At 42.3% G+C, this 24379-nt stretch overlaps 1 protein-coding gene across 5 annotated transcripts in view; it reads right to left on the bottom strand.

Moving 5' to 3' along the window:
- Positions 1-24379, bottom strand: part of CYFIP1 (cytoplasmic FMR1 interacting protein 1) — a 133031-nt gene that overhangs the window by 83801 nt on the left and 24851 nt on the right. For 4 of the 5 annotated variants that reach the window (XM_048858992.2, XM_048858983.2, XM_048859007.2 and 1 more), the window contains exons 2-12: positions 17471-17594; positions 16159-16248; positions 14805-14882; positions 13537-13638; positions 9570-9751; positions 8022-8118; positions 7098-7226; positions 5575-5679; positions 5241-5332; positions 4481-4598; positions 3756-3878 (exon numbers count right to left, since the gene is read on the bottom strand). In XM_048858992.2, the coding sequence (XP_048714949.1) occupies positions 3756-3878; positions 4481-4598; positions 5241-5332; positions 5575-5679; positions 7098-7226; positions 8022-8118; positions 9570-9751; positions 13537-13638; positions 14805-14882; positions 16159-16248; positions 17471-17587 (1233 nt within the window). In that variant the 5' untranslated portion in view covers positions 17588-17594. Of the gene's footprint in view, positions 1-3755; positions 3879-4480; positions 4599-5240; positions 5333-5574; positions 5680-7097; positions 7227-8021; positions 8119-9569; positions 9752-10374; positions 10396-13536; positions 13639-14804; positions 14883-16158; positions 16249-17470; positions 17595-24379 lie in introns of those variants that run through there. The other variant, XM_075130890.1, reaches the window with a different exon arrangement.

The following is a 24379-nucleotide window of genomic DNA, read 5'->3' on the forward strand; positions in this document are numbered from 1 at the left end:
TATTTCACAGCAAGTAAAGAAAAACAATTCTTGTCTTGCAATTTAAGTTGAGTACAACAAAGAGGATCTCAGGAGAAAATAGTAGGCAAGGGGATGGAACACATAAAAACTAGTTTGTGTTGTTAAGATGGCACAATATGGGGACTTTTAAAATAGGGACTTTTTTACTTATTTGTATTCTATTTACATAATAAAGCTTGAGGGTTGAGAATGTGGGTAAAGGTTCTGAGGAGGGATTTGAAAAGGGAGCGGCAGGACAGATTGTACACAGGCTCAGAAAGAAATTCTCGGCATTGGAGGGGGGGGGTGGCCTGAGAGAAGGGGACTGACAGGACTATGGGAGAAGATATTGAAGTGCTTGCATGAGTAAGAAATAAGGGGCTGAGAAATCAGAAAAGCCGAGCATAGGACATAACCAGACAGAAGAGCGGTGAGCAACCAGGGACAAGACATGGGCAGGAGCAGAGCTGCATAGAACCCGCATAGAAAGCGTGAATTTGATCCAGCAGACAATGCAGAGCCAGGAAAGAGTCCTGTAGCAGAGAGATCACATAGCTGGCGTGCAGGAGAGAGAGATGATTTGGAAGCAGCAGTCTGTAAAGACAGAAACCAGGGAAGCAAGAGGGGTTTTGGAGGCCAGAGAAAAAGGGGTTGCTCTAATCTAAGTTGTCTTGGTTAGGCCATGGTACAGATAGGATGTGCAGTGTTAACCTGAGAGCGCCAGGGACATTAAAAAAAAAAAGAAGAAGAATACTTGTAGCATCCTCTCTTTCAGTTGTTGCCATTACAAATATCTTGTCTACATTAAAGTCAACATTGCAGATTTTTTATCACTTTCCCAACTGGCATCTACTCTCAGCAAGATTAGTTGTTTAAATAAAAATAGATCATTACAGCTTTCCTATACCTCCCCTCTCATATTTCCCTCTCTTGCTCTCTATGTTTTTCCTCCTTTTTCTCTGTGTTCACAGGCCTTATGACTAAAGGCCGGATCTGAAGGAGAAGCATGGAGAAAGAAGTTGTTCGGGACTATTTAGAAAAGCTGGACAAGCAAAAGTCCATGGGGCCGGATGCGCTGCATCCGAGAGTGCTAAAGGAGTTGGCGGATGCGATTGCAGAGTCACTGGCCATTATCTTTGAAAACTCATGTCGATCCGGGGAAGTCCCGGACGACTGGAAAAAGGCTAATGTAGTGCCCATCTTTAAAAAAGGGAAGGAGGAGGATCTGGGGAACTACAGGCCAGTCAGCCTCACCTCAGTCCCTGGAAAAATCATGGAGCAGGTCCTCAAGGAATCAATTCTGAAGCACTTAGAGGAGAGGAAAGTGATCAGGAACAGTCAGCATGGATTCACCAAGGGAGCAAGTCCTGCCTGACTAATCTAATTGCCTTCTATGAGGAGATATCTGGCTCTGTGGATGAGGGGAAAGCAGTGGATGTGTTATTCCTTGACTTTAGCAAAGCTTTTGACACTGTCTCCCACAGTATTCTTGCCAGCAAGTTAAAGAAGTATGGGCTGGATGAATGGACTATAAGGTGGATAGAAAGCTGGCTAGATTCTTGGGCTCAACGGGTAGTGATCAATGGCTCCATGTCTAGTTGGCAGCCGGTATCAAGTGGAGTGCCCCAAGGGTCAGTCCTGGGCCTGGTTTTGTGCAATATCTTCATTAACGATCTGGAGGATGGCATGGATTGCACCCTCAGCAAGTTTGCAGATGACACTAAACAGGGAGGAGTGGTAGATACGCTGGAGGGCAGGGATAGAATACAGAGGGACCTAGACAAATTAGAGGATTGGGCCAAAAGAAATCTGATGAGGTTCAACAAGGACAAGTGCAGAGTCCTGCATTTAGGACGGAAGAATCCCATGCACAGCTACAGACTAGGGACCGAATGCCTAGGCAGCAGTTCTGCAGAAAAGGACCTAGGGGTTACAGTGGACGAAAAGCTAGATAGGAGTCAACACTGTGCCCTTGTTGCCAAGAAGGCCAATGGCATTTTGGGATGTATAAATAGGGGCACTGCCAGCAGATCGAGGGACATGATCGTTCCCCTCTATTCGACGTTGGTGAGGCCTCATCTGGAGTACTCTGTCCAGTTTTGGGCCCCACACTACAAGAAGGATGTGGAAAAATTGGAAAACATCCAGCAGAGGGCAACAAAAATGATTAGGGGACTGGAACACATGACTTATGAAGAGAGGCTGAGGGAACTGGGATTGTTTAGTCTGCGGAAGAGAAGAATGAGGGGGGATTTGATAGCTGCTTTCAACTACCTGAAAGGGGGTTCCAAAGAGGATGGATCTAGACTGTTCTCAGTGGTAGCAGATGACAGAATGAGGAGTAATGGTCTCAAGTTGCAGTGGGGGAGGTTTAGGTTGGATATTAGGAAAAAATTTTTCACTAGGAGGGTGGTGAAGCACTGGAATGCGTTACCTAGGAAGGTGGTGGAATCTCCTTCCTTAGAAGTTTTCAAGGTCAGGCTTGACAAAGCCCTGGCTGGGATGATTTAGTTGGGGATTGGTCCTGCTTTGAGCAGGGGGCTGGACTAGATGACCTCCTGAGGTCCCTTCCAACCCTGATATTCTATATGATTGATTCTAATGAAGCCAATGGGAATCTTTCCATTTACTTTCATCACCTTTGGATGAGGCCCTAAATGTTTTAATTTATTCACCATAAAATGTCAAAATACAACTGCTTTCTGTTATTTATACCACATATCATCTGCTGTCTTTTTCACTTTGGGAAGTGTGTTGGGATACAGTCTGTGAAAGATCATTTAAAGTTGTATTGTAGCAAAATAAAGGAAGCTTTAAAACCACAAAACATATGTTCAAAAGAGGAATAAAAATAGCTGGCTCTGGCTTAAAAAGAATCACTAAATCTTAAAATTACTAAATTCAGCCTACTGCAAGAGGATGCGAGAGATATTGCATCTTGGTCAGCTGATTAATACAGCTGTAATGCCACTATCTCAAGAAAAAAACATTTTGTCTTCCTCCCTGGGTGAAAATAGAAGTGCCACTAAACAAATGGAGATAGAGCACATAAATATTTTTCATCAAAGCAAAAACCACCCGGCCTCATTATCTAGTTCAGAGGTGGGCAAACTACGGCCTGAGGGACCGTCCTGCCCAGTCCTTGAGCTCTTGGCCGGGGAGGCTAGCTCCCGGGCCCTCCCCTGCTGTCCCCCACTCCCCTGCAGCCTCAGCTCGATGTGCTACCAGCGCTCTGGGCGGCGGGGCTGCAAGCTCCTGCTGGGTAGCACAGCTGTAAGAGTTGCTGGCCTGCCCTGGTGCTCTAGACTGTGCGGTGGTGTGGCTGGCTCCAGCCAGGCAGCGTGGCTGCCAGTCCTGGTGCTCTGAGCAGCATGGTAAGGGGGATGGGGGGTCCTGGAGGGCTGTCAGGGGACAGGGAGCAGGGGGGGTTGAATAGAGGGTGGGGTCCCGGGTGGGGCGGTTAGGGGCAGGGGGACCCAGGAGGGGGCTGTCAGGGGACAAGTAGCAGGGGGAGTTGGATGGGTCGGGGGGTCTGGGGGCTATCGGGGGGCAGTCAGGGAGTGGGAAGTGGGAGGGGGCAGAGAGGGGGCGGGGGCCAGGCTGTTTGGGGAGGCACAGGCTTCCCTACCCAGCCCTCCATACAGTTTCGGAATCCCGATGTGGCCCTCAGGCCAAAAAGTTTGCCCACCCCTGATCTAGTTGCCTCTTCTCCCTAAACTTCCTCCTTGTCTGGTTTTGCTCCCCAGGTAACATACCACTTCCATAACATGTGCACTCCACTGAGATAGGAGCTGTAGTCCCTGGAGAGAGAGATCAAAGAGTTTTCGATACTCCGCATCTGTTTTCTGAGCTTCCTGACGGCCAGACCCAGTCACTACCTAGAACAAAATAAAGTAACCACAAGTATTTAAATGCACTGTGTGTGGCACTAAAAAAACATTTTTTCTTTGAAATTAAAGATTGGTGCTGGTTAATATGCACTACAACTTGCATTCAATACACCAATTACTGCCTTTTCAGCCCATATATTTACTTAGTTAAAAATTCACAAATTCTAGAAATAAAGTACTTGTATCCTTTATCACCAAAATATTACCGCGGACTAAGTCAAGAAGACATGGTATAAGGTATGAGGAAAGATGTGCCTTTTTTGATGCATGCTCTCCTAATCTCTATTTTTATTCATAAAGCTATTTGTATGTTCTTAGGCTATGAGTTTGACATGCAATTCCAAAGAAAATGCCCCACCTCTTCTGGAATGTACTGGCATGCAAGAAGTGTGATGATGTCTGCGAATACAGAATTAAGGCTAATACAAACTTAGTTCACTCTCAAAAGCTTGTGCAAAAACATCATCAAGAGATCTAAGTGTTTAAGTAAGGTCATTTTAACATAGTCTGAGGTTTATTTACATCTCATGCATCTAATTGTAGCAATGTTCATTACTCAAGTGCAATCGGCACAAACAACATTAACCCACCTCACTGTTGCTGTAACGAGCCAATTCTGAAATGAAGCGCATATGGTCTTCTCTGATCTGGATCATCTGCTCACATATGTTGTACTGGGGACTGCTGCTGGAAGAGGTGCATGTCCATCTATTTCAGAACATGAGAAAAAACAAATCCTGACCTCACAGACATCACAAATTGATATCACATACATGACTTCCCTCTCTCTGGCCTAGAAGTATTAAAGAGCCCAAATAATGCTTCTTTTTAATCAGATGAAAGGGTTGCTGTTGAGAGATACAAAACCCTCCTTCCTTTAGGAAGCACAGGATCAGGAATAAACCCAGTCTCAGAGAGGAATGCAATGCAATGCAGAACAATACCGATAAGTCAAGATCTATCCCTCACTCAACTACGTTATGAAAAGGTCTTCGCTTTGCTCATGTTTAACTATAATGCCTGCCAGTTACTGTGTGTTCCTGAATACAAAATTTCATAACGGTATAACCTCAGAAAAGGACAAAGGGCATGCTACTATTATCAAACATGCCAAATTAAACAACAGCAATGAAAAAACACTAGCCTTATGTTTTTAGCATCTCAGAATGCTCCTCACCAAATGTATTGCCCATATTATCATTAGCATACTCACAACATAGCCCAAGGCAGTGATCCAGGGACAGTTCCTCAGATGGGGTAAACTGCCACAGGCCCACTGATTTTACCAGGACAATGACAATTTGCACCACAGGATCTTCCCCTCTCCCCAATATTGTGCTGCATTCCTACCTGGATTTGTTTTCCTCGTAGTGGGCACTAGTCTTAATGTATCTTGCCAGTTCAATCTGCATATCACCAAACAGCGGGACCACTTGCAGCTGCTGTACTCAAGGAAAAAAACCCAAAATTATCTGGCTTAGTTAACAGTGTTATTTTGTTAAAGACAGTTTAGTAGGATGACAAAAACAATGTACAGATCTGAACAATTAAGAGTATCCACTCATGAAAAAGTATCACATTATTTGGTTGCAGTATACTACTATGTATTTTAAATGGGAGAAAAATCACCATTAAAATATAATATTTTATGAATTCTAATTAGAACATTACTCTCTTAACCAACCTTAAAGAACTTGTCTATCTTGGTCAAGTTTATTCTTTTTTTTGCATCCAATTTATAGATATTACTGACACTTCCATCCATCAGGTACAATCCAAAGCCCATTACCTGGAAAAAGAACAAACCATATAACTTTTCTGTAAGACAAGCTCACAAATAGTGATTCAGCTGAAAATAAGACTATGTTCTTTTATCATAAGAATACACAACTGGTTAACACACCCACAACCACACACATCTAAAGCACACCAGGCACTTTTCAAAACTCCCAGTGACAAAATATGAGACTCACAAGTACGTAATTAATTTTTCTGTAATACTTTAAATTTACAGTCGTCATGTCAGTGTGTAGCAATTAATATTAGCCTGATAAACAAGCCTTAGTTGCATAAAGATTAGACATACAAAAATGTTATCCCATTTCATTTAGAATGTGGCTCTTTTTAGATATTTCATTTAAATTCCTATTTCTTATTAAAATGATGGATGCAGAGTTGGTTATGTAACAGACATTTACGTCAACCACTGTCAAGCTGCTGCTTTTTATAGCCCTCTGTTTTTAGATTATACAAAAGAGAACTATGGCACAGCCAAAAAATCACAAAAAAAAGTGATTAAATTCTGGAATTAATAGCAAACAGTTATAATTCTACACAGGCAATAGGACTTACTTAGTACTAGAAATCCAGAACTACAGTCCATAATACATGTGCATGTTTAACAGCTCAGCAGCACTGAGCACTGATGGGCACTTCAGAGATCCTTACAGGTAGAATGTATCCAGTACATTCTGTGGTTCTTTCAGGTGCCAGCATATCTCATCTACATGACAAATACTGTACCTAGTTCTTTGGAGATTAAATACCCCAAACCCCTCAGAAGAGCTTGTCCTACTTGAAAGCATTTTAAGAGCTATTCCATATTTTTAATCTATATAATTTCATCTATTGAGACATTCACCTGAAAATACCATACTTAAATGAAGTACATTTTACATTTCCCCTCATCCACCACAATATTACATATGCAAGTTCCAAACTACTAAATTTATCTACCAACTGCTCAGTTTAATCATAACTTGAGCTATCTGGTCCCTGGAAGGAATACAACCGGCAATTGAAGTTTCAATATGCAGAACCACCTTCGAACACCCATTTTTGCCCAAACATGCTAAATATCGAAAAATAAAATGGATTACTTCAATTCTGCCTTCACTAAAACTCTATAGAAACATTTTCCCACCCCATGCTTCAGTTCAATTAGATCATCTCCAATATGCACAAAATAGAACTAATTAGACACTTCCTAAAATCAAGGATTTGCAGTGTGTAATACATGTAGAAGAAAAGGAGGCGATACGGGAAAAAGGAAGTGGCAAAACTTTATATAAAGACATTAATCATCATGAGTTATTTGGCTGTCTGCTTCTGGCAAACAGAGGACTGGTTGAAGTGAAATTCACAAGCATTTGTGCCCTTCTCCATTACAGTTAAACCTTGCAACACTTTAAAAAAAAAAATCCTTACTTTTAAGAGCATGTGTTTCTCACTGGGTGTTAGATACATTTTATTTTCATAGTAGTCCACGCACAAATTCACAATATCAGCCAGCAGTTCTTCATAGCCAGAAATCACCTCAAGCTGTTGCTGTAAAGACTAGAAGACAAAATAAAATAAACAAAATAAAAACATTAAGTCTACTAATTATACACATAAGATGTCAGCAGTTACTACAGAACTGCATTAAATGCCCCAATAGCAACTAAAAAAGGAGGACTTGTGGTACCTTAGAGACTAACCAATTTATTTGAGCATAAGCTTTCATGAGCTACAGCTCACTTCATGTGTGTGTGAAACCAAACAATCACTATGTTATCAAATGAACTCAAACAGGAAAAAGATAAACACACATTTCCTGTGGGTGAAGGTGAACACTTTTCACAAAGCCATCACTCTGTCTCCAACATATCAGTTCTCATCCTCAAAGGAAACCTGCACAACACTTTCAAAAGACATGCCTTGGACCTTTTCTTAACTTTGCTCAACATTAAAAATCGTGGACTGGATAGACACACTGGATTTATGGCTTATTACAATAATCTATAACCCACTAACAACTCCCCCTACCCTGGCTGTATTTCCTCCCACTTCCTTTCCTCCCTCTGACTGGGGGGTGTTTACAGGCCACTTCACCTTGAATGGTCCCTTGAAATACGTGTTAACTACTTATACTAAACAATCTGTCCCATCAAGTATTGAGCTGTAACACTCTGAGAAAGTTTCCCAGACCTGAAGAAGAGCGTCATGTAAGCTCAAAAGCTTGTCTCTTTCACCAACAGCAGTGGTCCAATGAAAAATATTATCTCACCGCCTTGTCTCTCTACAGAACTGAGTGCGTTTTTAATAGCTTATAAAATATTTTCTATTTAGTGTAAGATTATGAAAACTTACTTGTGTAATCTTGTTGTGATTAGCAAGGAACATGGAGAGGTTCTGGGATTCCTGGATGGACTGAGGATCAGCCATTTTACGCAGAAATTGAGCAGCTCTTCGGAAACAGAAAAAGAACCCAGTTAAAGGAAAAAATCAACAACATTTCCGTATAGCAGAGCCACTCATGAGCAAGTCCAGTCACTCGTGATTGAAACTACATATATGTCAATGCTACCTCTTGGTCAAAGGTAGATGACAGCTCTTATAGAATCAACACAGATGCTTTATTCACTGCTCAGACGAGATCACAGTAACTGCATTGGTGATGTTGATCCGACTGTAATTACCTGTGATCAAGCAAAAGAGAGCACACCAGACACTACTAGACTGTTTTGTTACACCCTTCTGAGAATGTGAGATTCAAAACACAGGTTTAAATTTTGTAAAACTGTCCAGGTCAAAAGTTGGTTTCTTAAGAGGCCTCATCAGACCCTACTTGAGAACACCGGCACCCGCCTCTTACAAAGGTGGTGACAATCCCCACTAACAGTAGGCTCACTGGCTCCCATGAGTCTTAATTAGCTAGGATGGACATAGATACAATTCACAGTTTACGAATCAAAGCACCCTCAGCATCTCACCTACCAGTGAGTGACACTGGCTTATACTCAAGGAGAGTTAGGACGAGATTACCAACTCGTGTGGGTTGACACAGCTCCACGGAATTCAATGCCAACTTATACGAGTTGCACATCGAACCTTTAGAGAATAGTGTCTGTCCCCTCAGGACATTGCTCTGGAAGAGAAGGTCAATCCAAATCCAAGGGTTTTTAGCCACAGAACAAAAAAGAATTCCTCATAGGAAGAAAACCTCAGCCCGGAATGGAGGCTTTACAGTCAAACATGGGTAAAGCGCAGACCTCTTCTTAAGGTAGTTGAGTGAGGGATAGATCTTGACCTATTGGTATTGTTCTGTACAAGACTTTGCAGATGCTGTTGTGGAGGCAAACACTCTCTTTGCTTCCTGCATCTGCCATAGCATAAGACTTTATCAATGCTACATGCTGCAATGTCAGGCTGAGAATGGGGTTTTATTCCTGATATTCTAGCCTTCTCCCCCTCTCATTTCATCTGTAAATCACAGGAACCTGTCAGAGCAAAGCCAGAGGGTCTTAAGGACAATTAGATCAATGGCCATTGACAAAAGATCAACTGTGTTTGCTAAAAGTGGGAATTCTGTAACTGGAAAGAAAGAATTTCTAAATTAAAAGATTTATCAAGCAATGTATTCTCATTAAATTTAAAACATAATGAAAGACAGGCTGAAGGACTCTACACCTGGAAATCTATTTTGTTACTGTAGAAGAGCAGAAGGAAAACAGATTTGCTCAGACAGTTTTTTCTGTCAGTTCACTTTAGTTTCACGGTATTTTTTTTTTAATGTAGATGGGATTACGTTTAAATAATATAGGTGTTGTAAAAAGAGCTACTACTGCCATCTTGTGCGGGTTCCTGTATTTCAATAACAGTAAGCTTGACAAATACTTTCTTATAACAATGTCTCACCGCTTGTAGGCAGAGTGGTCATTCTTCACACTACACTTCATATTTTTCAGCTCATCTAATACTGCAAACATGTTGATGAACTTGCCCAAAGTGATCAGATATGCTTCCGACACAAAATCCTTCCTCCTCTCTGCATGGCATAAGCGTTTCACCTCCCCACAGAATCGTTCAATTGCATTTCTCTAGTGGAGGGAAAGAGCAGAAATCCATAGTTTAGTAAAGAAACAGTTTCAATGTTTTACTTTCACTGCAATATCTAGGTCAATGGTTCTCAACCAGGGATATGTATCCCCCCCGGGGGTAAGCAGAGGTCTTCCGGGGGTACATCAACTCACCTAGACATTTGCCTAGTTTTACAACAGGCTACATAAAAAGCACCAGTGAAGTCAATACAAACTAAAATTTTATACGACTTGTTTATACTGCCCTATATACTACACACTGAAATGTAAGTACAATATTTATATCCCAATTGATTTATTATATAATGATATGGTAAAAATGAGAAAAGCAGCAATTTTTCAGTACTGGTGTGCTGTGACACTTATGTATTTTTATGTCTGATTTTGTAAGCAAGTACAGCAACTCCTCACTTAACTTTGTCGTTATGTTCCTGAAAAAATGCGACTAAGTGAAACGATGTTAAGAGAATCCAATTTCCCCATAAGAATTAATGTAAATGGGGGGGGGGGCGTTAGCTTCCAGGGAAATTTTTTTTTTGCCAGACGAAAGGCATTATATACATTTTAAACAAGCAACTGAATACAGGTATAAGTTTTAAACAGAGGAGGTGCCCCTGCCTTACCCTACACAGGCACAGCCCACTGGCACTGGAGACAATGAGGCAGGCAAGGAGGCTGAAGATGCTGTAGGCTAGGAGAAGCACGTTGCGCAGCAGCAGCTTCCCCTACTCTGCAAGCACCAGGGCGGGGGAGGGGCTCAACCCTCAGCCCACCCACTCCCCCCTTCCCCCAAGCCCCCATCCTTGACCCGCCTCTTCTCCCCCCCCACCTCCTCCCCCTTCACTTCGCATGCTGCGTCCTCGCTCCTCCCGCCTCCCTCCCCTCCCTTCTAAACGCCACCACAAGCCAGCTGATTGCTGCAGGCAGGAGAGGGAGGGGGGAGGCACGCCAAATCCTCACTCTCCCCCCCCCCCCCCCCGGCACAACGGGGCAATCAGCTGGCTTGCTGCGTTTGGGAGGCAGGGGGAGCCTGTGCACCAAGTCCTCGCTCCTCCCCGCTCCCTCTTGCCTCCAAAATGCCGCAAGCCAGCTAATTGCCACAAGTAAGAGGCAGGGGAGGGAGAGGGGAGGCGCACCAAATCCTCGCTTCTCCCCCCTCCCTCCTGCCTGGGGCAATCAGCTGGCTTGCCACATTTAGGAGGCAGGAAGGAGGGGGGAGGAGTGAAGACTTGGCACGCAGGCTCCCCCTCCCACCCCGCCTCCTGGCCGGGGCAATCAGCTGGCTTGCGGCGTTCCGGAGGCAGAGGAGGGAGGGGGAGTCTGCGCACCAAGTCCTCGCTCCTCTCCCCTCCCTCCTGCCTCCAAAACGCTGCAAGCCAGCTGATTGCTGCGGGCAGGAGGAGGGGGAAGGTGCTGATCCGCGGGGTCTGCCGGTGGGCTGGAAGTGCTGTGGGGAGGAAGGGCAGGGGCATAAGGAGGCTGCCAGCTGTGGAGAAAGCAGGCAGTCAAACAACGCAAGAGTGGAGCATTGCACAGCTTTAAACGAGCGTGTTCCCTAATTGAACAGTAAAGTAAAAACGAAACAACGTTAACCGGGTCGACTTTAAAGTGAGGAGTTACTGTAGTTTTTAAGTGAGGTGAAACTTGGGGGTACGCAAGACAAATCAGATGCCTGAAAGGGGTACAGTAGTCTGGAAAGGTTGAGAGCCACCAATCTAGGTGATCCCCTCTCTCTTCCTATAAAGTCCTTTAATGGTAGAATGCTACTAAAGTAACTCATCATCCAATTCCAAAGTTCACCTAGAAGACATCTGTGAGTAGGAGTGAAACAATTCCATTGAAACTTCAGAATACTTAAGGATAAGATAAGCATTCAGAACGACCTCTCCAGCTCCCGATATGTACAGCCATATGTTACTAATCAGTATGCTTAGCGCAGGTGACATTACAACAACCATAGGATTTTGCTGGAGCATGAAGCGCAGTGGCTGAGATCAAAATGTTTTGTTCGTTTTCTTTAAATGACTTTAAATTTTATTGCTCAAGTTTGCAGTTTTCAAATTCTTTTGCGAGGAAGTCTAATTGATGCTGTAAAAAGGATGTTCTCCATGATTCGTAGAGCACCTTAAATGCCTTGAATGGAACAGCCTGGTTTGGATTTGACCAGGCCCATTCGCACTGGGTGGTGGTGGGAATGTTGCCTTTCTACTCACTCTTCACCTTCTCCCCCAGTAGCTGCCTCCTCTCTGAGCTGGGAGTTCTGAGCTGCAGCTGCTCCTCACTCAGCTGCCCAGCAGCAAACACAGCCCACCATATGAGATGACAGGCTAGGGTGGAAAGAAAGAGAGTAGCAGACTACCACTAAGCGTTCCTCTGCCGGACCGTGAGAGATTCAGGGATTCAAGAGAGGAAGCCCAAGAAGCACTCCATTAAGCTCTACCCAGTCCCGTAAGTGGAGCTGCTTTCATAGGATATCAGGGTTGGAAGGGACCTCAGGAGGTCATCTAGCCCAACCCCCTGCTCAAAGCAGGACCAGCTCCCACCTCTCTCCTCAAAAACGACCATAAAGTCCAAGCCATGGGAGGGAAGTAAAGAGAACCATGCTGAACAAATAGCTCCTCCCTTCCCTTCCACTGACTTGACTGATGATGGAAGCTTAAAACATACATAGCTATGAGTACCTTAAAGACCAAAGAGAGTGAGGAATCAGGGAGGACAACTCAAGGAGATATAGCTAGCAAAAAGGATTAAAATTGCACAAAGGAAATACCTGGAAACATTTCTTGGTATTTAACAGTAAAATGGGTCTATTAAGACTTTGAATTAGTGTCTGAAAGGAAGCAGTATACACACAACTAGCTAGACAAAATGCAATAAAACAGTGGTTTTCAATCGTTTTTCATTTGCAGACCCTTAAAAAAGCTTTTAAATGGAGGTGCGGATCCCTTTGGAAATCGAAGACATGGTCTGCAGACCCTAGGGATCTACAGGCCACAGATTGAAAACCACCACAATAAAACATAAAAATACTATAGGGAGCAATCTTACAATGGTCCTTAGAGAAGGGTATGAACTAGATGACTTGATAAGTCTTCTCCATGTCTAAATGCTTCATATAAATAATAGAAATTTACAAAAAAATATCCCAGCTACCATTCACCTATCATTAATTGACGTAAAGGAAATATCTGTGCAGCCATATGCTACTAACCAGATAAAAACATATTAAGCATGCATAGTGCCCAGTGGAAACCTAGACCCCAGCAAACATAGGCCCCAGTCCTGTAAACCTAAACCTACCTAACTTTATTCATGCAAATAGCCCCACTGATTCCAACAGGAATCACAAGTAAGGTTACTCAAGTGCTTAAGTGTTTGCAGAATAGAATCAAAGGTCTTTGGGCAAGAATAAAACTGATTCACTCTACAGCTTAGAAGAGATGTTGCAGTTGCTTCTGGGAAAAAGAAATGGTCAAGTAAAAGTGAGCGTAAATATGGAGAATGAAAAGAAAGGAATTTTAAACTGTGCAAGAACTGTGTGTGGAACAAGACGCTGAGCACAGGCGACAAGTCACATGCACAAATATGACTGCACTTAGAAGACACACAAAGTTTAAGTGACATATCCAGGACCATAGCCTCTCCCATGTAAAATCTTTACAACATTTGGTTCCAGTAATATAGTCTTTGAGCGAAGTCAGCTAAAGCAGAGCACATAACACCACATCACATAAGAAAACAAAACAAAACCTCTATTAAATAGCTATTGGCTTAACTCTTTTTACCTGAAAGTACATAAAATTCATCAGTTTTGTGACCTCCGGCTCCAGAACTTCCACCGTTTTTTCATAAATTTCTACTCGGTTAGGCTGTTCATTACATTTAACCTGAAGAGAATCAAAGAGATAGTGATACTGAAAAGTCACTCCCAAATAAAACTTCAGCAGAGAGACAGTTCCAGAATGACACATCAAACCAAGAAAATGTATTCTACTGCTATTTATCCAAAGTTATGGCTAAATTGTTGTTTTTAACATCTCAAACACGGTTTTCAGGGACTAAAAAAAAATTCTCAGACCTACCTGGGTTCTTATAGGGCAGAATTGTTACTCAGCAGTATCTGTGTGCCTCAGATAATAATGAATTTAGCCTATAAACATCCCTGTGAGGTAGGGCAGTATTTTCCCCATTTTATAGCTAGGGAATCAAGGCGCAGTGACATTAAGTTACTTTCCAAGTGTCACAAAGACTGTGACTGAGTGGAGAACTGAACCCAGATCTTCTGAGGTCCAGTAATTTAAACAAAAGACGATCCCCTTCCTTCCATGTCAGCACATTTTATATTTTAGAAAGACCCTAAAATCAGAGTGCTGTCAAAAGGGGATTGTGGTTTCATTTGCTTTTCCAGCTCATCTTAACTCTATTTTCAAAAACTTCTGTTTTTCAGGCACTTAAGTCCTAACTTTGGACTCCCACCACCTGTGTGCGTTATATAAATAAGCACATGCACCCACATGCATGAGCACACACACAAAATCTGGATTGCCTCAAACATTTAGAAAAAGTGACCAGACCCAATATCCTATTTAACAATCTCCAGAGCGGTGTTTAATGCCTAGTTTACTTCATCAACTAACAATATGTTCAGCTGCCTATCACAACCACTTTGAATTTAAGCTTTAAATGCTTGCCGGCACTACGATCTCCATTTGTTTTCTGTTAAATGACATGGGAAATTTTGGTGTCAAATTAACACTACTATCAAAACTGCCCATCCAGTGCACATTATTGCTACTCTATTCGCAAACCAGCCAGGAGGAAGCTTAATGCAAAGTGACATGAAATGCTTCCTTAATTCCCTCACCAAAAAAACATCCAGTCCTCAGAAGCTGAAAGTTTTGCTTCAATAACATTCCCAGTCTTGCTGGTTCAGGAGTAAATGCTCATTCTCGAGCGGTAAGGTTTATCCATAAAGCTATGTACCCACACAATCAGGACAGAACTTGAGATGAAAGTTCAAGCACTGTCTGACAATTGAATTTTGCTCCTTTACCTGAGGAATGGCTCTTGAGCAGCTTCTCCATGTGTACAGCATGACTGCATACTCTTGACCGTCTTCCAACATTTCATTCTAAAATAAAAAAACTAATTAGTATTAATATGAGAAGGATGGTAAATACAGGAAAAAAAATAAAAATTTCCATTATTTCTCTCTCTCTATGACACACATACACACCCTGAGCCAAACAAACATTTTTCTCTTACTAGGATGTACACATAACAGGTCACACATACTGAATGTTAACTGATATATCATCTTAAATACAGGTTTCAGAGTCGCAGACGTGTTAGTCTGTATTCGCAAAAAGAACAGGAGGACTTGTGGCACCTTAGAGCCTAACCAATTTATTTGAGTATAAGCTTTCGTGAGCTACAGCTCACTTCATCGGATGCATTCAGTGGAAAATACAGTGAGGAGATTTATATACACACAGAACATGAAAAAAAATAGCATGTTCAAATTGTCAGGTCATACTGTTTTTCTTTTAGGAAAGCAAGTTCTCTATGGTTAAGCACAACTCAACCTGATTCATCAATTATGGAAACAATTAGATCAGCTACTGAACATGAAAAATTAATCCTAAAGCTAAAAATCAATCTGTTCTTAGTCATTCATTTCAATAATATTCTACCATGAATGAATATGGACTATTTAATGCAATGAATATGTATCAGATTACTAAATGACACTTTACATCCACTGAAATATGAAGTCCAAGAGGTCAAACTTTGCTACTGACAAAACCAAACAAATATTAAGCCTGAAGTATGTAATATTTTACAAATTTAACACATTAAAAATCCCAGAAAACAGAACAGTTACACTGGGAATATATTAGGATCCATGGGTTTTTATATGGAAAACAAGAGAGAAATCTGAATGCTTTAGTATTACTTTCAGGGACAGGGGAGAAAAAAATAACATACAGCAACCCCTCAGGTCTTGACCAAAATGCTAGAGGAGTAGTGGAAGTTTCAAGCACAAAAGATAAATTTATTCTCTGACAGTCAGAGCCTGGCTGTTGATAATACTAGCCTAACTTGGAAAACTGGAAAATACAGAATCCCTTAAGGAAGGCTTGGGTACAGAAACTTCAGGCAATATTGGCAACCTCATGCCTGGGTTCATCTGAGATGCACAAGAAAAGAGTGAGCTAGCTATATTTTTGCTATGAGAGATCATTTCTGCCAGCTATGCCTGTTTGAAGTGTGGTTGCTAACTTTGGTTTCCTATTTTCTCCATGCACGTTCATCCCTCTGTAAGAAACTTTTGTCAAAGATATATGCCTCTTCGCTCACAATTTTTTTTTTAATAAAAAGAGTATATGTTGAAAATGTTTACTTACCATATTCGAATGAACAGTAGCTTGCTCAATGTATCTTGCAATGCCTGTGACAAATGCATTCCTGTCTTCAAAATTAGTATTGAAGTTTGGCTTCATGAAAGAAAATAAACAAACATGTAACCCTTGGGGAAAAATTTCAAATGCTGGTATTTATCTGCTTTTCCAGAAATTAATGGGAATCTGTGACCCAGGGACCTCTTGGTACCAAGAGGCAGAGGGCACAGAAAGGGCTTAAGGGGGTTACAGGGATCCCCTAGATCAAGTATATGCATATATATACACCAAAGGGTGGCATGTAAGGTCTCTACCAAAAGCCAGTAGCTCACTGGTGGTCAATCATTTCAAAATGTATATATGAATAATATTTCAGGAGTCACGTATGCATGTTGATAATTATGTTCTTAAAATCTGCGAGTTGGGGCTGGTCACCAGAAGGTGATAAACAAGTTTCTCCCAAGCAGGACATAGTAGACACTTATCTTCCTGTCTGGTCATGTACTGTGTCCCTCTCAATGTAAATCTATTTGCATACTGATCCACCAAGCTAATCAAAACTGCAAAATCACAAAAAAGAAAAAGCTGTTGGGGAATCAAAACAAAACAAAACCAAAACAGCCAGGGGTGGTATCCTGTTTGTGAGTGTAGAAAATGGATTTTTGGGATATACCTGGGGCACTAGCTCACCTTGGATCCTTCATCAAAGGGACAAGCTGCCAGCATGCATGTCTTATGAAAGCAGAATCACAGCCAACCAGGGCTGTTAAGCCCTGTCACAAAGACTTGGGTTGTGCTAAACTTCATTAGACAGGAAAATATCTTGCGAATTAAATGGAGGCTCTAGAATGTGTATTATGCTTTTATTTTCTTTGTATCTAGTTGTTTGCAATACTTCTACCGACTTCTTATTACTTGAACCTCTGTTCTTTGTTAAATAAACTTATATTCGTTTTCACTATAAACAAATGTAAGTGCTGTGAGTTAAGCAAAGCAGTGGTCTGAGGGCAGCTGGTAAGCTGGGGATACTGTTCCTTTGGGAACAGCAGACCTGGAAATTCTGTGAATGTCCAGTGGACCAGAGGTTGCATATTCCAGGGGGACACTCAAAGGGTTCGGGGGTTGGAGTGTGCCCATTGCTAACCTGCAGAGGTTGAGAGGGGAGTGCTTGCATTGGCCATAGTTAGTGGCATCAGTGGGCTGACCTCTGGCAGGTTCAGACAAGGCTCTCTCACACTAAGGGTAGATGGTAGTGAGGGGCCTCACAATCCTGAGTACCTCTGAGGAGCATCACAGATTCATAATAGATACTCCTTACCTGGTAAAGCAGAGATGACGGAGGGGGTTCAATACATGGTTGTTGATCCGGCAATGGTAATTCTTCCAAGAGATCCACATTGGACAAGGCATCCTCTAAAGTAACCTGAGCAGTCATTTTGCCTCTGTGGGGGGACAATTATGAAAAAAGGCTAATATGAAGAGCAAGGTAACAATTTATTTCTAGTGTGGGAAACGCACAACATCCCTCGCACAGGCCCACTTAGCTAGAGACCACCCTAGAAGAGACAGTGTCAGACTGAAACCTGTTTCAATACGAATTAAAAGGAGTTTTAGGTTCCACACCTGCTCTGCATACTCCTGCCAATTTTTGTGTTTTTAAAATGTTTCTTTCTCCCCATCACAGTGTGACAGACCCACACAAATAACAGAGAAAACTGACTGACGATACAGCAGAAAAATAGAAACTAATTGAACAAAGCGTTGTCAAGGCAAGCAAACTAGAAAAATAGGGAAATCCTGTTTCCTGTAGTTTCTTTCACTTATAGTAATCTGGGGAGAGTCTTGTAACTAAAGTAGGTATAACATTTTCAGTTGACGACACCCCCTTAGGGCATTTTCCATGATTTTACACAGTTGCTACCACCAGCTCAACAATTGTGGGAGAATTAAATGTAGACACGGTGTAAGCAGCCACTAGCATTTTAAACACAATGGTATCTAGAGCTGCTCTGATTAAAATTAATGATGTGGGACTTAAAAACCTGGGGACCACGTACAGCCTTGTACACACTAGCCCTCCCATGGTTGATACTGCAAATGAATCTGAACCGTCGATAGCTATAATAGGAAATTTTATGGTGAAAAATGACAGAGCACCTGTATCATACTTCCATCATTACAGTACTACAGTATACTGGTTTAACTGGATGTTTCTGTGCATAACTTTCAAACCAGACCAATAGATTGTACACATTAGGGTTAGCAGACAGCATGAAACCACTAGTTTACAAGACAAGACTGGCCCTTCCTCTAACCACAGTTTTTCTATCGTCTCCTTAAAAGTTGGAACAACTTCCAAAAAGCAAAATTAACACGTGCATCTTACAGGAGACATCATCTGGTACTACCCGTCGGGCTCAAAACACAGGGCTTCCATAGGCCTTCAATACATTTAGAATAAAAATATTATCAGTACTTAGCATTTATATAGGACCTTCTTCAGAGCATTACAGAACCCTTTTCCAAAATGCATTATTCCCATTTATAGAAAAGAAACATGCACATTTATGTTTATTGACTTGCCAAAGGTCACAGTGACTCAAGTGGCAGAGTCAGGAACAGAATCCAGACCTCATGACTCAAAATTCTTTAACCAGTAAACACCGCCTCCCTACTTTCCTTTTGCATAAAACTGTACATTCCCCCAGCAGCAGCTATGGGGGGGGGGGATTGTCATCACAGCAAGCACTTCCTTTAAAAGAAAATAACTAGCTCAGCTGACACAACGAATCTACAGAGTAACCAGCTTTCTGTTTTCCAAGACTGATCTGGTGTTCTGAACAACAATCTTGCAACCAGGATTTTGTTCCACTGTGATTCCTTAGAATACCAGTGCACACCCCATTGGTGCTGTACAGTGAGCAGAGGATAGATTCACAAATTCCAAGACCAGAAAAGACCACTTTGATCATCTAATCTGACCTCCTGTATAACTAGGGTTGCCAACCCTCCCAGTTTTGCTGGGAGTCTCCTGGAATCAGCAGCCAAACTGGGAGATTTTGGGAGCTAACAGTCTGGCAGCACAGCAGGGCTAAGGCAGGCAGGGCCCCCACTCCGCACCAGTCCCGAAAACGGACAGCACCATCCCTGCGGCCTCTGAGGGATTGGGGGGCAGGGGGTCTCTGTGCGCTGCCCCCACCCTGAGCACCGACTCCGCAGCTCCCACTGGCTGGGAACTGCAGCCAATGGGAGCTGTGGGGGCAGTGCCTATGGACAGGGTCAGTGCACAAAGCTCCCTGAGCCCCCCCCCAGCTAGGAGCTGCTGCCAGAGGGATGTGCCGGTGGCTTTCGGGAATCACCTAAGGTAAGCACCGCCCCGCCCCGCACCCCAACCCTCACCAGGGGTGAAAGTAACTTAAAGGGTTTACCGGTATGCCGGAGTCCTGAGCAGTGGGCGGGGCCTCAACCAGAAGGGACGGGGCCTTTAAATCCCTGGGCCCTTTAAATTGGGGCTCTGGCAGCAGGGCTCTGGAGAACATGGGTCTTTCACCGCTTGGGAATCACATTCAAACCCTAACTTAGGCCCAAAGCTGGCAGGTTTTAAAAACAATTTATTTGTTCACATCAAACTTACTGCACAATTTGCAGAGCCTGTTTAAAAAAAAAAAAAGAAAAAGGTGTAGGACTGGAACAAAAGGTGAGTGTACTGGCAGAGCTGTACTGGGAAACCTGCACAATACCTGCCTATACCTAACTCAAGCTATTTCACCAGCACTAGGTTCATCCACAGAATTAAAATCTAAGGTAAGGCTAGAGTCTTATGGCTCAGTTAGCAACACTATCACCGAGTAGACCAATGCAGCTGAAAAGTCATAAAACTCCAATTACTCAAGCAAGCGAGAACGAAGATGTGCAGCATAAGTAGATCAAAATATAGATAAAGTCTCAAAATATACTTTCTGAAACTGCATGAAAAACTGTTTTGTCAGGTCTACACTAGAAACAAAACTGTATTTGACATCTGTTTAAGGGGAAGCCGTTGCTGGAAAAAATAAAATAAAAAGTGTTGAGAGAACAGTTCAATTTCCTAGTACAAACCACAGTCAGATAGCTCTGAACCAAGAAAGGACAGGGTTTTCACACTTGTGGCCCAAGCACTCTAAAAAAACCCTCAAAAAAAACCCACCTAAGTCCCCTTGATCCCCAGATGTTCTGTTTCAAATAGAACAGTCACATTCTTTCCAGCACTAATGGATTAAATTATATAAGCAGCTCTCCTCTTTACTTCCATCTTCTATCTTCAGACTAAATATTTTAGACTGTTTGCTTTAATGAAATGTTCTCAAACGTTCATTTAAAAAATCCACCAAAGCACAAGCAAACGAAAATTCTCCCACACTGCATCTTTCCATTCACTTAAATAGTGCATTGCAGAGAAAACTCTACTTGGGGGATATGCTAGGTAAAAGAAAAGCTTCCTGTTGCCCATTCAGAGTTTTGCTGGAGAAACACAGGTACACATGTTTTTCAAGACCTGCATTGCCTGATTCTACAATGACAGCCTGTGCCTGGTGACTTCATTTCTCCTGTTTGTCGCACACTGCTGCAATTTCAAACGTTCAACTGCTTTGGAGATGACAAAATAAGAGTGCAAAATGGTATCGGAATCCTTTGTTCTGCTAATCTAGATACCTAATGGATTGTTATGCTACCATGAATTCAATATTTTTGTATACCATTCTGTCTCAGGCTTTAACTCTCAGTAAGAGAATAAGATGTGGAAGAGGAACAGGCATCTTCCTGTTTAGTTTTGACAAGTTTGCAGATTTTGTGAAGGAAGATTCACACTTTCTTCCCATCAACAATTAAGCAAGCAAGCTGAGCGTCATTATCTGGGTATGACATGTAAACAGCTGACACAGGGCTCATCTGAACAAATAACCTTACCCAGTCAGCAGATGGTTTTGTATAAAGTAAGTCCCCAACCATGTTACAACATGGTTTGGTCTTGTCCATGTAGATGAGCCAAAACTCTGTTTCAACCCTGGTACAGAAACATACCCTGGGCCCCCTGCATCCCGTTCAATAAGTTACGAAGTCTGGAAGGACAGTCTCGTCCAACTAAAAGAAAGGAGGTGCAGGTAGGGAAAAGGTGAGGCTTCTGATATTCAGGAAGATGTGGGTGTTTGATTCTTATTAGCAAAGGGATAAATTGCCACTTTCCCTGTTCCCTATGGGCAGGAGCAGAGGTAACGACATTTGTGGAAGGGGAACCTATTTTTCACCGCAGTAGTTTTGACAAAAACTACCTTCCCCACTGTATCCCTCCCCACTATTTGTCACTACATCCGGCACATACTGATGCTCAGTTTGCTTGTTAATTGTTGATAGGAAGGAAAGATAAACAGTAAAATAAGTTAAAGGTAACCTAAAATTATTTTTTTTCAAACTGGACTAATGTCTTTAACAGGCTGATAGTGTTTGCGTGAAACTAAGTACTGCCTCTTGTTAGTGGATGTTGATCCTGCTGAGAAGGTTAAGTGGAATTTGACAATTTGCTGAAGCAGGTGGCTTATTATCCCACCTAGATATAAGGCAGATGGAAATGGCTCTCAACTGAGAGAGAATCTAGGGTGTGATCTGTGCAGTCCTGATATAGAAACTTTAGGGGCAGCTTGGGAAGAAGGCTGCTTGGATGGAACTTTGTTATTGTTAATTTATTTGTTAATAAATCCACACCCCACATGTGGGAGGGGGCAGGTTCTGAATCTACATGGTGGACTTTGAGAGCAGGTTGGAAAAGGTACTAGTCACAGTGTTCTTTTTTGCTTCTTAGTTATGTATAAGATGTGGAAGAGGAACAGGCATCTTCCTGTTTAGTTTTGACAAGTTTGCAGATTTTGTGAAGGAAGATTTACACTTCGAAGGGCTCAGAGGTAGTTTGAGATTTTTTTGGGTTTGGGAAGAGTTTGGCTACCCCATTGCACTTTTTCTTAATCGAAGGACTTGTCTGCACTTGAAATTTTACAGTTTATATCCTGGCATTTTAAGCAATCTATTAGGTATGCTAGGCCCAGACATGTGAGCACCTTGAAAATAAGAACCGGGACCTTGAACTGGACTCACTATTCTATGGAAAGTCAATGTAGAGACCAGAGGACAGGTTTCATGTGCTTACAGTAGCCCACATTATTGAAAAGACTGTGGGGTCACCTTTACACATTTTGTTAAACAGAAAGGGACAGTCCCCTTTTGAAGACCACTTAATGTAAATTAAATGGTCATCTGACTGAAAACTCAGCACCTTAATAAAATAGATGGGTGAAATGCAGACCTCTCAGAACCACTGTTTGAGTGAGCTGTGGCTCACGAAAGCTCATGTTCAAATAAATTGGTTAGTCTCTAAGGTGCCACAAGTACTCCTTTTCTTTTTCTGTATATTCAGCCAGACATCTCTGCATCGATTTACTTGCTTGGGGATAGCAGACTGTGGCAACACTCCTCCTGATTTGTTGAGCCTTCATGCAAGTTGCTGATATGAGGAAGGGCAACGCAGTATGTGAAAGCGTACTATGGAATTTTGCGTGCCTGGCAGTTGGATCTGTGTTCCCACTCAGAGTGTAGCAGGCTGGTGCGCTTTAGTTTTACACCCCAGCTTGCCACACACAAAGTCTGCATATAGCTAAGACCAAAGAGAAGGTCAACAAGCAGCTAACACAAGGAAATGATATCTGACAACAGGTGGCTTTTTAATATAGCAAACTAAGGTGTAACAAAATCCAATGGCTTGGATTTGAAGTTAGAAAATTTCAAAGTGGCAGTAGTAAATTAATCATTAAAAATGGCTAAATGGGACAACCCCACGTAACTATAGGCTGGTTAACTTGACAGCGATCCCAGACAGTCACAGTCACAGAAAGGTTGAGGCGAGACGCAACCAATAAAGAATTAAAAGATGGGAAAATAATTAATGCCAATAAACATGATTTTAGAAAATATGAGATTATAATATGAGCTGCACTCTAGCTGCCCAGCTTTCTTGTCAGTTTCACAGCTCCTGCCCTGAAACTGACAAGACAGCCAACAGCTGATGTAAGTAAGTGTCTACACAGATATTGTGACATCCTAACTACGCCTCTGGTGGAGGTGGAGTGATTCTGTTAGTGTAGAAGGGCACTTACATCAGCAGGAGCAAGGCTGTAGTGTAGACACTGATGGCTGACGTAAGCTGCCTAACGGTGTAGTGTAGACCAGGCCATAATCTTTAATGTATTTATCCTAACAATACTCCTGGTGAGGTAGGGAAGTGATATTATCCCCATTTTACATATGGGGAACTGAGGCACAGAAAAACTAAGTGACTTGCCCAAGGTCACACAGGAAGTCTGTGTCAGAGCAGGGAACTGAACTCGGTCTCCAGAGTCCCAGACTAGCACCCTAGCCGCTGGGCTATCTTCCCCCTTTGCATAGCTAATGCAGTACCTATTGTCCAGAATATAAAGATGTATTTCAAAATATCTTCCAGCCCTGACTAATTACAAGAATAGCTTTTCTTGTACAACTTGGTCTGCAGGGCTCAAACTGGAAAGAGTACGAGAGAGGTACACAGCAACACAGCTCTCACAAGCTGTCATCTTGCACTCAAGAATTTAAGCATTCATTTTAAAGTTAAAAAAAAATAACCCTCATGGTTGTACAAGAAATCTTCAAAACTTGAATATGCCGTTGCTTATGTAGGGATGCTTGCCTGCGCTTGAAACAAAGGCAGAGAGCTGCGAACAGCATTTGTTCATCTCAGTAAGGTGTTAGATCAGATTCTCAAAGTCGTAATTTAGGTGTTAAAATTGTTAACTATTTCATTGCTGGTTAAAGCAAAAAGGAGAGGGAAGATCATATTATGAGGATCGACACAGTCTGCTGTAAATGAAAATACCACCACTTATTTTCCACCTCCCTCTTCAAATCAAGAAGTCAAGCCCAAATACCCTTGATAGAATTCAGCAGAGCACCAGAGCTCCACTGAGATTGAGGCAAGTCCAAAGAGCCCACCAGAGCATGCATGAGCATATTCTGAAGGTCTGAACAACCTACTGTGAGCGGCATCCCATTTTATCATCTCCAGCATACGTAGTTTAGCTTGTAAGCAGAGCTTTGAAGAACACCCACAAATTTTTTTTTCTCAATTCAAGTCCTAAACTAGATACAGAGAAGGACACTAAAATCAGAG

The sequence above is a fragment of the Caretta caretta genome, chromosome 1 (assembly GCF_965140235.1).
Source record: "Caretta caretta isolate rCarCar2 chromosome 1, rCarCar1.hap1, whole genome shotgun sequence".
Taxonomy (NCBI): Eukaryota; Metazoa; Chordata; order Testudines; family Cheloniidae; genus Caretta; species Caretta caretta.